This window comes from Rhinolophus ferrumequinum, chromosome 2 (assembly GCF_004115265.2).
Source record: "Rhinolophus ferrumequinum isolate MPI-CBG mRhiFer1 chromosome 2, mRhiFer1_v1.p, whole genome shotgun sequence".
Taxonomy (NCBI): domain Eukaryota; kingdom Metazoa; phylum Chordata; class Mammalia; order Chiroptera; family Rhinolophidae; genus Rhinolophus; species Rhinolophus ferrumequinum.
The window spans coordinates 10,248,252-10,264,075 of NC_046285.1; the positions used below are offsets into that span (position 1 = coordinate 10,248,252).

General features: G+C 38.6%; 2 protein-coding genes across 6 annotated transcripts in view; one reads left to right on the forward strand and one right to left on the reverse strand.

Annotated features, from left to right (window-relative positions):
- The window catches only part of MED12L (mediator complex subunit 12L), a 314,918-nt gene that overhangs the window by 243,333 nt on the left and 55,761 nt on the right, over positions 1-15,824 (forward strand). For all 4 annotated transcript variants that reach the window (XM_033088254.1, XM_033088259.1, XM_033088262.1 and 1 more), the window contains 10 exons: positions 2,395-2,622; positions 3,216-3,357; positions 4,962-5,082; positions 5,471-5,572; positions 6,283-6,396; positions 9,837-10,036; positions 12,952-13,140; positions 14,416-14,490; positions 14,604-14,794; positions 15,591-15,752. In XM_033088254.1, the coding sequence (XP_032944145.1) occupies positions 2,395-2,622; positions 3,216-3,357; positions 4,962-5,082; positions 5,471-5,572; positions 6,283-6,396; positions 9,837-10,036; positions 12,952-13,140; positions 14,416-14,490; positions 14,604-14,794; positions 15,591-15,752 (1,524 nt within the window). The remainder of the gene's footprint in view (positions 1-2,394; positions 2,623-3,215; positions 3,358-4,961; positions 5,083-5,470; positions 5,573-6,282; positions 6,397-9,836; positions 10,037-12,951; positions 13,141-14,415; positions 14,491-14,603; positions 14,795-15,590; positions 15,753-15,824) is intronic.
- Positions 1-15,824, reverse strand: part of P2RY12 (purinergic receptor P2Y12) — a 48,336-nt gene that overhangs the window by 24,079 nt on the left and 8,433 nt on the right. The gene's annotated exons all lie outside the window — the stretch shown is intronic.

Sequence of the window (15,824 nt, forward strand, 5' to 3'; positions counted from 1 at the left end):
GAGAGCTTTTCTAACAAAACAATTTGAATAATTGGATCTGAAACATCATGTAAAAGTTGTGAAAGGGGAACATTTGTGGGATCTAGAGCACTAATCACATCACATCTGCCTGTCAAGCACCGTGCGGGGTTATCTCCATCGAGATCTTTAATCCTTCCAACAATCCAAGGAAGTAGAAATGATTTTTCCCAACGACAGATGATTGTGTCTCATCATAAGTTCATAAATGAAGAAACTTAGATTTGAATGTAAGTCGTTTTGGCCCCCACGTGTGTGTTGCTTTCATTCCTCTTATCAGTTTTTTTCTGATACACACAGTCTCCGAAGGAAAATGCCTGACTTATTTTCTTAATTCCATATATGCCTGCAACAAAGAGTGCTAAGAATTAGAGAGTGACCTAGGTGGAAGCTAACTTTTTATCAAAACATAGAGGCTAACCTGGAAAGAGTATAATTAAGGAAACAGGAAGCCTAGAAATGAGGGGTGAGGAGACTTCACCATGAGCCATAGAGTTCCAAACAATTGCGCATTCCAGGCTGGAGGCAGGACACTTCCCTCTCGAGGGAAGTCTCTATGCTGATAGAAACGTAGGGGCTGAATCATATGACAATTAAGAAAGAAAGCAGAATTCTTTTGGTTTCTAAGGACAGGCATGAATAGATTGTTAGACTTATGTGGGCAGTTGAATAAAAAAAAGAGGCAATGCTTTACTATTTGTAGAAGTCTGTTTCACTCAACACTCAGTGTATGGGGAGGTGGAGGAAACCAGCTATGGTATTAGGGAGGGACCCAGCAGAAAACAAAGTTTGGTTTTGTTTCATTTTTAGGGGGAAAGTGATCAAATTAAGAACTATTGCTAAGTGAGAATGAATGAAAAGTTGAGTACAAAGTGTGGTAAGAGTTAAGACCGAAAAAGGGACACTGTAAAAGCATTGGGGACTCTATCATCATTTCCATCATTTTGAACAGGTCATGACACCAGGTTACAAACTCGTATCCTTCAGTGAACCCTGAGGAGTTTTTACATGAGTTATCTGCAAAGAAAGATAGTGTAGAAGATTATAATTACTGACATTTAGTGGGTAGCTTTGCTCCTTTCTGTTGGACCATTGCTTCCCCAGCATTATTTGGCACTTAGATTTACCTGGGACAGCTTTTAAACATAAAGATTCTGTAAACCTATAATGAGGCCCAGGAGTCTTTTATTTCTAACACACACGCTAGAGGTGATTCCGGAGGAGGAGGTCTGAAGCCACATTTTGCTAAACATTGAACCATCTGTTTTCTTAAAGCAGTTGACCATGGCAGCAGTTTAGGGTAAACAATCTTATTTATATGCTTTTCCATTTTTAAGGAACTCATTCCTGGCTACTACGTTTGTACAAGACTAGGGGGCTGGGGGAGATGGGGCAGGGAAGCCATGATGAAGTCACCTTTATCACAAATAAATTTGCTGCCAAAATCTTCATCTAAAAGAAGACTTTCTGCTGCATAAACGAGCTATTGAATAGAGAAGGTGAACGTTGCTTAAGAACTTGTCCATGGCAAGTAGGCAAGAGTAGCTGAGTGTATATGGAATCTGAGCTTGAAATCAGATCATCCGTCGGCCCCATCTGCAGAGCTGGATTGGAGAGGCTACTTTCTGATTCCCTTTATACTCCCATAGTCTATATCTTATTCAGCTGTAACTCACTGCGTACGCACTGTTTTCACCTGCTCGACCAGCCTCTTAAAAATCTGTTAATACTGCTGTGAAACAGAATATCAGGAAGTTTTAGGGATGACATAATAGTTTCTTCACTCTCGTTGAATTTGTGTAGTATCCATACCCCCTACTGGAATGCAAACTCTTTGCAGGCAGGGAGTGAGCCGCTCTTGTTCATAGCTGTACGGTGCCCAGAGTGGCCTCAGCTGGACCACCCCTGAACACACTGCAAGTAGAGGAATAGTTTTGCAGGATGTATAATTAAGACTGCAATGCCAAATTATTCCTGCTGTGTAATCGAATCTATTTTTATACTTAAGTAATAACACTTTGCAACTACTGTTCAGAGATAGTTGTTGGAAGCCTTACTAAATTCTTTTATTTTGGGAGCATGTGGAATGTGGAAAAAATTTAGAAAACGATTCAAATTAGTAACCAAATGTCTTATCCTTGTGTTGTTCTCCAACCCATTCAGCAACTATGTTGAGCAATATTACGTTCCAGGCATTGTGCCCAGTGCTGATTTAAACGGAGTTGGAGTGAGGAGCTCGTGTGAATCTTCTCTAGGAATACATTTAATTACAGTTGCTGCCATTTAATCTGTCCTTAAATAAAATTACTGTCCAGTTATTTTAGTTTTAGTGGTTTTTTTTGTTTTTGTTTTTAACTCTTCTTCTTGTAACCTCAGTAGTGCCTGTTCAAAAGTTAAGCAAACCATATATAATAATGTGATGCCTGCAAATTCTAACTTGCGATGGGATCCGGACTTCATGATGGATTTCATTGAGAATCCTTCAGCCCGGAGCATCAACTACTCAATGCTGGGCAAGATCCTTAGTGACAACGCGGCCAACCGCTACAGCTTCGTCTGCAATACACTCATGAATGTCTGTATGGGCCACCAGGATGCTGGGAGGTGAGCGAGTTACCCTGGCATGCATGAGTAAACACGCAGCTGTGCTGTGGTGTTACTTTGAAATTCACTCTTCAGTCATTGCCTAGGCTGACATTTGGATGTTTGCTTTTTTTTTTTCTCCTTTTTTTCATATTCTTTTCTTCCTGAGTTTACCTCTGCTCTGTACTGTGATTTCCTTAACCTGAGGGCAAACATATACATAAAAATACAAAGAGAAAAATGCCTGTAATTTGAAAACACTGTATTTATGCCTACCTAAATTACAGTTTCTTTAATATTTTGATGCCCTTAAAAATGTCAATTTATAGGTCAGATTGGTTCATAGAACTAAAAATACAATAATTGATACCTGTACTGATTACTGTTTATTGCTCAACAGCATTAAATATTAGGAAACATTTGAAGCCATTTACTTTTATCTTCTGGTCCAGATTCTAGTAGGTTTGACAAGTGGGTATTTATTATATCCTTGAATATAAGAAATGAATGGCTTGTTTGATGACAGTGAAATACGTGTTCATTAAGTACGTCCCATGTGAGTATCTCTCTTTTGCTACTTTTTACTACCTGTATTCTTGTTTTCTTTTTTCTAGGATTAACGACATAGCCAATTTCTCCTCCGAGCTGACAGCTTGCTGCACTGTCCTCAGTTCAGAATGGCTGGGAGTTCTGAAGGCGCTTTGTTGTTCTTCAAATCACGTGTGGGGATTTAATGATGTTCTTTGCACTGTGGATGTAAGTTTTCTTTTTCACTTAAAAACTAAACTGGGCAATTAAGTATTTAGCTAGTGAGTAATTTTTTTAATTGACTTAACCTTTGACTGAAATGCTATATTTTTTTCCTTCTCCAAAAACAATAAACCAGAGTATGGTTGCTAAGGATTAAGTAAATGGAAACAAAAAAATTGAAATAAAATAGCTTAACCTACAGCAGAGATGCCAAGAGTTCCCTCGTTTGTTAGCTGAGATTTTTTTAAATATATGTTCTCTTCAGAGCTGTTTGTTTGCAGTTTTTATGAAGTGCCTTGGGTTCCTCATGGCACAGGACACAATTTAGTTAAAGCAGTTTATGGTCTGAAGAGAACCACTTTGTTATTTTAAGATCAAGGTGCACTCTGAGAATACAGGTTCTGTTGTGTTGCATAAGATTGTGCAGGCTTCGAATCATTGGGGTGTTCAGTCTTTCTTAGTGATTGTGTCTGGAAGTGACGAAGACGTACCCATTATAAATCACTGACGTCCGTGAATATCGTTTTGCATCCATGTTATGTGAATGTCTTAAAAATCCATCTTGATTCTTTATCTATTTTTGGCCCATCACTTCTTGTAGTAATCCATGTTGTATGTTAATATATCTTACAAATAGAAGAATTTCATACATTTTTAAAAACCTACCTCCCAGCTGGAGATTTACTTTCCAGTTCTGATATCTCAAGACTGGGTGGATATTCCCACTGCATTCGAGGAACACCTAAGATTCTATATATATAAAACTCCTATGTGTGGCCTACTTTTCCAGACAGGAAAGACCCTGATTTTCATTTTCAACGTTGTTCCTTCACCTCTTGGTTGTTTTTATTACACTTTATGTCTGCTTTGTTCCCTCATCTATAAAACTGGAATTAATAATAGTATGAACCTCATGGTGTGTGATATTAATTGAGGTGATCTTTGTAGGTTGCTAACTGCAACCACTGGCATACGAGTATACTACAACTTAATATGGAGGTCGCTATTATTGCTGTTTTTTAATTATTATTGTCTGCCAAAGTCTTGTGAGATCTGTAAAGGTAGAGAGGTTTTGCTATGAATGAGTTAACTTCCGTCCTTGTTTCTTTCTTTTTCTCTTTTTTAAATTTAGGAGCAATTGTAAATTTTCAGAGTTGTTTTTGAAACTAATTTAATTATATCAAAGACACTTTATTTTTCATCCCTGCAAAGAACATCAAAACATTACCAACACTTGTTTTTCTTTGCTTCCTAATGGTTACCCTTGAATGACAGATAATACTGCATTCTGCAAAAAAGTTTTATTTCTGCTACATCTTTTAAAGATTTCTTGATTTTGCTTTTTGTTATTTTCTTTTTCAATTACGTGTATTCAAGATAGAGCTCAGTCTCTTCTTACAGCATCGGGATGGGGGTAAACCTCATTCTTTGTCTTATAAAGGAGAAATAGGCCTAGAGGACAATAGTCACGATCAGTTGTCATTTCGCTCTGTTGGTTCATTTTGGGATTTGAGATCTTATTGGTGTTGCCTACATTCTCTTAGATGTTAATCTTAGATATTACTTAAGAGGGTGTTAGGTATTAAAACATGTCAATGTTTTTCTTGAAGGTGAGTGACCTTTCATTCCATGATTCATTAGCTACTTTCATTGCTATTCTGATAGCACGACAGTGTTTTTCCCTGGAGGACGTCGTGCAGCACGTGGCACTCCCCTCTCTCCTCGCAGCAGGTGAGGCAACAGCCCACGCGGCGTTTGTTATTTGACCGTTGTCTTGGGCTGGTTTCTAACTAATGACACACAGTGAGAGTAGTATTTAAAGGTACATGCGCTGGGCAGGGGTGTGGCATCATGGTAAAGATGGTAGAATTGTTAAGTGTTGTTCTAGACAAAGAAAGTAACGTGGATCTCCGTGGAAAAAGTTGCAAACTACTGTGTTTAGTACCTGTTTTGGAGGAAGCACTTGAACTCGGGTTTCTCCAACAAGCACAGCCGACACCTTCCTTTTTACCATAAGGAGCGTTTATCTCAACGATCCCCGAAAATTTAGCCCAATGGGACACCTGCAGACATGTTCTCGAATTTGTTAGAACTTGCTCTTCCAATCCTCCTTTCCTAGCTTGTGGAGATGCTGACGCCGAGCCCGGGGCGAGGATGACCTGCCGACTCCTGCTCCACCTTTTCCGAGCTCCCCAGGCCTGCTTATTGCCTCAAGCGACTGGTGAGCCAACGGCTGACAAATCTCTGCCGGTGCTTTCATTTGGAGCTGTGGGTTCTAACAGGACCAAGTAGGCCGTCCATTCTGTGATTTCCTTCCTGATTTTGGTGGGCTCACTTCGGGGTGATGAAGGAGTACGATAATCCGTTCAGAGGGCTGTCAGCAGCTTTCATTTATGTAACATCAGGATGTACAGAGACACTCAAATCCAGAATTAATGAACAATAAAAATACTTTTGCTCTTAGGCCAAGCCCTGCTGGTGGGCAGCGTGAGCCTCTCACACACTGTGTGTGTTGGTTATAAACACACCATAGCCGCTTAGGGCAGTGGTGATTCATTTACCCTTTTACTGAGGTAAAAAGAATAAGAAATCCAGCGGTGTTAGTGACGTCTGTTCCTTAAAGATCATTTCCCTGCCGGGGTGTGTGTGGGTGTGTGTGAGACAGTCAGCATTAAGTGGATGAAAATCCTTCTAATGTTTTTGGCACATCCCTGTAAGGCACAAAGACATTGTTTGAATAATTAAAAAGCAAAGGTTAAGTAAGGAATACTGGCAGTGTTTCTTCGTGAATCCATGAAGCATCAATTAAAGCTGGCTAATGGCCACGAAGCGCCCACAGCCCGGCAATGAAAGGGCCTGCTGGTTGTAAATGGTTACAGGAGACTGTTGATGGGGATCTGGGCGATTAAAGGCTTGTTGCTGTTCTCACAGGCAAACCCTGCCCGGGAATCAGATCATCTTGTGATAGACACCTCTTAGCGGCTGCTCACAACAGCATCGAAGTGGGAGCTGTGTTTGCTGTTTTGAAAGCGATTATGATGCTTGGTAAGACTGTCCTGGCGCTAAGCTCGGTGAATCACGAGAAATGGAGGCAAGGTCATTTGTATTCAGGTTTAACTCCAATAGCATTAGAAATTTATTATTATTATTGTTTGTTTGTTCTCCTGGAAAAAGTAGTTGGCTTTCCCCTCAGTCCAAGTTCATTTTGACTCCGAGGAGTCTGTCCCTTACCTACGACTCTGGGGGAATTTAAGTATAATCCTTTTTTTGGTGGCGTTTTAACTGCAAGTTGTCTGATTCTGATGTAATATAGATCCTCAGACCCCCTGGGTTGTTTTGCCTTTGTTTTTTGGCATAAGTCACACGTTGTGATGGACGCAGACAACTGTGTGATCTAACCAAAGGGTTAAAGTTCATACTGTATTTTAGGAGTAAAACACCACAAAACCTGGGTTTTCATCTTAGCATTTCTGCTTCCGTTGTGATCCTGAACAAGTTCATGTCCTTCTACTTCAGTTTTTTCACGAATCAGGTGATAATTTTCATGATAATTGATATTACTGATACATCAGTATTAGATATCATAATTTTTTGAATTCATAATATCCCAGATATTTTTTCATATCCTTTTCGGTACATATTCTACTGGGGACTGGAGTAGTAGTATTGCCTTTTCTGGGGTTTTTTGTTTGTTTTGTTTTTTACAATGCAATACCTTAGACATTTTTATTCTTTAAATCAGTTAGGATTTGGATCATGAGAAGCCTTTAATTCACACTAATTCTAACTTCCAGTTCCCACTAATTCTAACTTCCAGTACCCTCTTTTGCCCTTGACTAAACAAGTTACCTCTTAATGTTCTAAAGGAACCCCCTTTGATTAGAACAGAAATTACTGAGTAGATACGAATTGTTTTAGATAAGTTTTAAAGAACATGTTTGAGAATGTACTCTGTCCCTTTATACTCCTACTTCAGAAGTGTGATTTGGTGACGACAGGAAGGAAAAGCAGATTGTCATAAAACAAATTATTAAAAGTTCACCTAAAAAAGAAAAAAAATACACACACACACACACACACACACACACACACACACACCAGGGGTGCGAAAAAAAATGTATATACATGACTTGTATTTATCTTTTGTTATAGGTATATATTGAGTATTACAATTTTCATACAGATTTTTTCCTTTCTTAAAATGTATATACATTTTTTTGGCACCCTTTCTCTATATATATACATACATGTACACACAAATATACATACATGTGCATAGATGTAATATTACTATTAAAAGCTTACAAATTTTATAGTAAAAAGGGAAAGGTAGAATCCCTTGAAGGGCTATAGCCTTCCTCTGAGTTTAGGAGCTTGTGGTTTCATGCAGCCAACATTAAATGGTCATTTAGTGAGTAACATTGCTGTACTCTGATGATGTTTGAAAGGAAAGATGGCTGGTCAAGTCTTCTTAATAAACGTGGAGCCCATGAAGTCAGGGACTTACTTTCTTACTGTGGTATCTCTAATGTCCACCAGAAAAACTAAATAGGAGGTTTTCAGTAAATTAATGTTGGAAGTACGGCTGCATAAGTTACAGGCATTTTAATGGCAGAAACCAAGATGAGTGCAGTGTAGACATTGTCTCTTTGATTTGGAGGACTGGTTCGGTCCCAGGTATAATTTGCCGACCTCTCTAAATATCCAAATAACCATAGTTTAATATCCATACATAATTAGCAGTTCTTTTTTTCCCTGATTGCCTCTCCTTGGCCTTTTTAATTGGCTTCAGTTCTTGGTAGATTATACAGCTTTCTAAGCATTGGAGGGATCTTCAGGTCTGAGAAGTCAGGATCAGGCCAGTTGAATGTGAGCAGAGCCTTGGACGAGGCGATCACTGAACACAGTTTGTTCTGTCATCTCTATGATTGCAGGAGGTTCTGGAACAGCCTCCAAGACCCCTGTCATCCTAACATCTAAACCGACTGAGGATCTCCTAGTCTGGGACTAGCAGAGGTCTTTGTTTCTTTGTTTTTGTTTTTGTAGAAGTTTGAATTTATCTACCTCACCATGTCCTAAACAATGTTCTCTCAAGTCCTATCCTCCAGGATCTGTTTTGAGTTAGGGAGATAAGACTGTTTTATAGAATTCGGTCTCTAATTTCTCTACTCATTTAAATTAAGGTGTAAAAATAGTTGCTTATATTACCAAAGGTTGGAGAAAGCATGCTAAACTTTGATACATGTAGAACTTGGTCTTTCTTTTAGCTTCTGAAGAACTCTGTTGAGTTAAATAAACTCCTGTGGGTGAAGTGAAATTGGTATTCCTTGTATGTATATTTTAATGAGAAATGTATGATGATACATAGTAAGATATTGATGAGTTGAAATGTTCTGTTTATTCCTCCCCTCCTCTTAATGGTTTTATAAGTAAATATTCAGCAAGCCATTCTGATTTCTCAAAAGTTTTCAGCAGAGTCAAAACTTTTTCTTGGTTGACCTGTGGGTTTTAAAAGGCTTTTTGCACTGACCTGGGCTTGGTTTTGCTCACACTGAGGCAGGGAAGGCCTTCTCTAAACCCGTTTGTTGGTTCCAGGAAATTTTCTCGCCCAAGACTTATGATCCTGCGGGTAAACAGGCAAAAGTTTGGAGGCTCTGATGTCATTTGGCAATCTTTATTACCAAATTATTTTATTCTTTCGCCTTTGAAATCACAATTACTTGTCTTTCACAGCTAGAGAAGATTTCTCATTTTTGGATGCTCAACCATTCTGCTCATTTTTTCCCCTAGAACTTTGTTATGAGGAAAGCACTTTCCCGAGCTTCATTTCACTTGAGTATATTCGAGCTTGATTAGGTGAAATTTTCTAGTTTGGATGTTTGCAGAGAGGAAAGTGAAAGACATGGGTTATTCAATGGAGGCCCCATTTTCCAGGGCTTCCTTAGTATGCTTTGCCCTTTTCCATTCCCAGGGAAATAAATCTCTCTTGTCAAGAAGTTGCTAGTAAGGTGGGCTAAGGCAAAACTTTTCTCTTGACCTATGGATAGAAAAATAAGTCATTGTAAGAGAAGAAATGGAAAAGGGACATCTAGAAGGGTGAGTAACCCATTTTTTCCTTGTCTATAAGTCAAATTCATTTGAATACATTTGTGCTTGACATATTGGTGAAATCAATGTTCTGTGATTATTAAGTATTGATTCATAATGGTCTTTTTCAAGTTCGGTGAAAGCATACTTAATTCTGTAAACAAAATAAGGATTGAGTCTTGAACTTGCTCTTTTTTTTTTTTTCATGTCTGATGAAACGTCTCTGGGTTCTCTCATTTATTCTCTTGATCCATTTTCACTATTGCTGAACAACTGGACATGCAGTAATGATACTACTCACAGCCTTTAAACCCCTGAAAGCGTGCTTTATTTACTTCTCAGATATTTGGCAATATTTTGAAGTTGTATGATTTTGCTTTTGTGATTCTGTTATTTAGGAGATGCCAAAATTGGCAATAACAATGTCAGCTCTTTAAAGAATGATGACTTCACCATGAGGACTTTACGGCGTGATGGAAATGCTGATGATATCTGGGCTGCCTCACAAAATTCAAAATCCTGTGGGAAAAGCATTTCCATAGAAACTGCCAATTTAAGAGAATACGCTAGATATGTACTGAGGACCATCTGTCAACAGGTATTCAGATTTAATTTGCCTTTAACTCTGAATCTGTAATTGTTATGTTGGAGACAGATTCTCACTATTGTATGAAACTTGTACATAGGTGGTACTTCTTTTCCTGCTAACTTTAATTTTAAGTAATTTCAAATTTGCTGAAAAGTTGCAGTAATGATAAAGAACTCTGGTATATCCTTTAGATTCACTAACTTTTACTTTTTGCCACTTTTGCTTTATAATTCGATTTGTGTGTGTGAATGTGGATACATATAATTTAAAATTTTTTTGCTGAACCAGTTGAGAGTAGATGGCATACATTATTCGTTTTTACTTTTTAATATGTCAGCTTTTATTTATTAGTATAACCAAACTACAGTTATCAAAAATCAGGAAATTTAGCATTTGGTACAGTAATTTTTTCTCACCTGTAGGCCACATTCCAATTTTGTCAGTTGTCCCAATAATGTTGGATTTGTCTGAAGTTTCCTGTAGATTAGCTTCAGATTATGCATTCCTGGCCAAGATACTACAGAAGTAATGTTGTGTTCCTCTCAGGTAATCACATCTGAAGGCACGTGATGTCCATTTGCCCCTCATTGGTGATGTTAATTTTGATCAAGGAGTCTCCATTGTACGGTTTCAAGATTTCTCTACTGTATAATTATCATGTTTTTCCTTGAAATGAATAAACAGTCTTTCGGGAGACACTTTTAGACAATGCAGATATTCTGCTCCTCATCAAACTTTCTCACCTCCCATAGAGCATCCATTGTGATTCTTATTCAAACCAGTCTTGACTATGATGGCTGCAAAATGGTGATTTTTTTTCCTCCTAACTCCTCCACTCCCTGCACAATTATCAGTTTGCATTCTTACCTAAGGAAGAGCCTACTCTTATTTATATTTATTTATTTTCCATATAGATTGTAATGTACTGTCCTTAGCTATTTTCATGTGCAAACTGTCCTAGATATTTCCTGTGCAAATCTTTACATGCCAGCTCTTGTGTTATTTTGACACATCGCCATCTTTCCTTTTTCTTTTCTTTTCTTTATTTAAAACTTTCTGGCTCCTTTTGTACTTTCCCTGCCCCAGACCTGGAATTACTCCTTCCTCCAAGGAACCCTGGTCGTCATTAGTAGAGGATGGTGTTTATAAACCAAGATCGGGGTACTATGTGTGCTCATCTCTTCTAGGCCCTTTCAGCAGATGGAGCTAAGAAAAAAAGGAACTCTAGATGGTATTCACACATAAATGTGTGTGTGTGAATCATGAGTTCATACTGGTACCTCCAGTTCCAATCCAGCCCCACAGTTCTTTGCATCCCCCAGGCCGTATTAATGTCACCACCTTCCACAGTCAGAACCCTGATTGCCAGTAACACCACCCTCTTTCCTCATTGCTGAATTCTACAGCACCCCTGCAGTAATTTCAGAATTGCTGTACCTATTCTACTAGGACAAACAAGCCTCCTTTTAAAAGGAGTTGAAGAGCTGCCCTAAGTGTTTACATTATTACGTTAAAAAAGTTATTTGAACTTCTTCCTTCAGTATGGATATGTTATTCATTTGAAATAGAATTGATTTCATTTGTTTCTGCCTGCATTCAGTTTAGATTTCTCTTTTTTTCCCTAGCTCTGTCTTTAGAATAGCGTGTTTCCACAAGCCAACTATGCAGAAAGGTGTACTCAGAGATGTGTCCTCTCTCCCTTAACCTTTCCACCCTTTGTCTCTCTCCCTTTGCTAGGTGATCAATTTCATTATTTTCCAGTTTAACTTTTCCTTTTTTTTTTTAATTTCTTCTTTCTTATATATATATTTAAAAAACCATGGCATACCATATATTCTCTTTCTCACTTTCCTATAGACAAAATGTTGCCAGGGTCACGTTTTTATTAAGGAATATGGTAACCATAGTTAAAATTAGCTCAATAGTTCTATAGGTATTAAGACGATACTGAGCTGTGCTTTGGTTCCCAATTGTGAGTGCACGTTGGAATCACCTGGGGAGTTAAAAACAGTTTTGATGCCTTAAAAAAATGACTGATATCTGGGTCCCGCTGCCTAAGAGTGACTTAATTCATCTGATGTGCGGCCTGGGCTTTGGAATTTTAACAAGCTTCCTGGGTGATTTTAAAGGACAACCAACCAGTATTGTGTCACCTGATAGTAGTTAAGAAACAAGTTTCATTTTGAACAGATCTGGGTTCCAGTGGGGCTCTGGCACAGTTGATGAGTTCTTACCTCATTTAGTATAAGAGGCTTCCTTTGAAAAAAATGATGAAGAAAAGGCGATAGGAATTTAAATTGGTAGAAACTCTCCAGAGGTAAAATAGCCGTATGTGTCAATAGCCCTTAAGTTTTTCTATAGTCCTTGACCCAGCAGTTGCACGTCTATGAAATTACCCTAAGAAAATAATTGTACAGAGAAGAGATGTGCACAAATATTTGTTTATAATGGTAACATTATTTATAATTATATGACAAAGGAAGACAATTTTCTGAGTGTTGTACCGTATTCTAGTCAATAGTATAATGCATTCCCTAAAAATGATGAAGATGTATTATAATATAGAACCACTGCCCTTATGTGAGCAAGTTGAAAAAACTGATTACAAAACAGATCCTAGAGCAAGGACTCATTTTCCAATTGAAAACACGTACCAATATTTCCTTTACTTTCCTTAGATTTCTTTTCTCGTTTTGCCTATATTTTTTAAAAATTTTCTTTGACCAAGGTTTCACTTTGTATTTTTAAGAAGTTAAAGTACTAGAACTTTTGTTTTTCAGACTTTTGCCACCTACTTTTGCTGTGTACTGTTTTATTAATTGGAAGCTTTCTTTCTCTTCCATTGTGTGCCATGAACCTAGGACATCTTACATATCCACATAGAAAGTCCAGGCCTGCCAGTCTAACTGCTGTATTATTTTTAGGAATGGGTAGGAGAACATTGCTTAAAAGAACCTGAAAGATTATGCACAGACAAAGAGCTTATATTGGACCCTGTGCTTTCCAATATGCAAGCACAGAAGTTATTGCAGCTTATCTGTTATCCTCATGGCATTAAAGAGTGTACCGAGGGGGACAACCTGCAAAGACAGCACATTAAACGCATTCTTCAGGTGAGTGACAATAGTTTCAAGAGTGTGTTTTTGTCATGTGACACATTCTTTGTGATTTTCTGTGTTGTCGCCACACTTTCTTGCTGGGTAGATGTCGGTACTGCAAATTGTACACAGCCATTACAGAAATATTAATGTTTTAAGCCAGTACCGTATTTACATGAAAAAATAAGCTTTGTTGGGGGACGGTCTTAAATATTTTATTCAGAATAGACTGAAGTCATTTTGGATAGATGAGTATATTTTGACATAAGAAATGCCTGTCTTACTTATTTCCAGTGCCCACGGAGTAAGTCGCATTTTTGTATAATGCTGCCATTTGTTTGTGTCTATCATCAATATGTATAAAGACTTAGAAGCCTTTTGAGCCATATACAGGTTTCCTCCAGTATCCAAAATTAGAGTGTTCCTATGAAACCTTTTGGACGCCAAATCTTTTGTAAAGCGAAGAAACATTTACCATTAATTTATATGGAAAAAATTTTTGAGCATTCCCAAACCCAAAATTTCACGTACGCACTATGTCTTTATTTCATTCACAATCGAAATGCTGAATTACTTCTAGTTAAGTGTAGTAGCACTCTTACAAACTCTCTCAGGCTTTTCTGGTTACTTAGGACACATCTTGCTAACGAATGCACAACATAAACCAAATAGAGCACAGATGCTGACAGACGTGGTTCAAAGCTGTGACAGTTTGATGCTGAGATGCTGAGTGTGGCTCCCTGGGAAAGAGCTTGGCGGGGCCACCGTGCGGCTTGGGGTGCTCACCGCCTCTGTGACAGCTCCCTCCACAGCAAACGCTGTTTCCACTTTTTGCCTTTTCATTTTATTTTATTTTTTGTAAAAGCAAAAAATCCTCTTTGGACTGCTTTAGGTTAGCGAAAACAGATACTGCAATAGGTCTTTCGTAAAAACGAAGTGGTGGAACGTGAAGTTTTGAGAAGCGGGGGAATCCCTATAATCGCTTTATTATACATGATTATTTCCCCCTTCTTCCTCCCTCCTCTCCCCCTGCCGCCTTCCAGTTCAAGCTGACACGGCAGCACACAGTAGCCCACGGCAGCCGAGGCAGCTCACGCCGACCTCCCGCTGCTCACAGCAGCCCAGCTCCAGGGAGAGCTGTTGTTCACAGTCTTAGCTGTAGAGGGCGCAGCTCACTGGCGCATGTGGGAATCGAACAGGCGACCTCGGAGTTAGGAGCATGGTGCTCCAACCACCTGAGCCCCTGGGCCGATCCACTCCTAATGTCTTAATTCTTCCTATCGTCCCCAGAATCTTGAGCAGTGGACACTGAGGCAGTCCTGGCTAGAACTTCAGTTAATGATTAAACAGTGCCTGAAGGACCCTGTGAGTATATATTGCAAGCATGTATGTGTATACACTTTTATGAAACGCAAAACCATGTTGATGTTTGAGGATAAAGTAAAACATGCGTGCTAGTTTCTTCTGTCTGATTCTAGGGCTCTGGCTCTGTAGCTGAAATGAACAACTTACTGGACAACATTGCAAAGGCAACCATAGAGGTATTCCAGCAGTCTGCAGACCTTAACAACAGCTCCTCCAATTCCGGCGTGGGCCTCTTCCACCCAAGCGGGATCGGTAGTACTGATACTAGTAGCACGAGACAGAATGGAATAAAGACCTTGCTAAGGTATTTTTTTCCACAGTTTTCTTAGGATATTATTAACGTTTCACATGTAACAGTGCGTTTTATTTGCACAGTGCAGTTATTTTTTTAAATAAAGCTGCAGGAATGTAAAGAAAATAATTACTTGTGTCAGTTATCAGTATTTAATAAGGTGGATGATGTCTTAGTGTTCTAAATATTAAGTCAATCAGGCCAGTACTCCTTGGAACCACAGGTGACATTCAGGATGGATCAATTTCTTTAGTGTCCCCTGAGGCTACTCTGTTCTGTGGTATTGATTATATAGGAAACACTTTTTTCTGTCTTGTTTATTAATTGGCAATTTTGCACAAATGATAATCCTGAAAGGCAGATTAACTTGTATTTCGTCATTTTGGTATAAAGTATAACTAGTGAATTCTAACACTGTAGAAATTGATTATTAGTATGCTTAAACATAATCAGAACATTTCATATCTTAACCATAGCAGAAATGTGTATTATTGCTTATTGGACAAAAGGACTGTTATTAATCAGAGAGCCAGAATCCTTGAAAAGCACTTTAATAGATTTTTTTTAAAGCTTAATTATAGTATGCTCCCAGAATCGCATCTTTTTTTGCCTTCTGTAAGCGTGAATGGAAAGTGTGTGCACATATCCACTACTTGACAAGAGGAAAGATGATATAGAAATTAAAGGGAAATTTTAGAGTAAGCAGTATATCTGGTGTGTAAAAGTTTTACAGTGGAGTTTCTGTTATGATTGAAGAAGCAAAGAAAAAGGATGTCTCCTTGGGTGTAACACCTGTTTCTGATTTTAGTTCCTCTGAACGCAGGGGTGTATGGCTGGTGGCCCCCCTCATTGCCAGACTGCCGACATCTGTGCAAGGACGAGTATTAAAAGCTGCCGGGGAGGAACTAGAGAAGGGACAGCACTTGGGTTCTTCTTCAAAAAAGGAAAGAGACAGACAAAAACAGAAAAGGTATGGCTGGAAGGTGTGTCTCTTTCTGTAAGATTCTCAAGAACAATTGAGACAATCTAACATTCTGCAAAC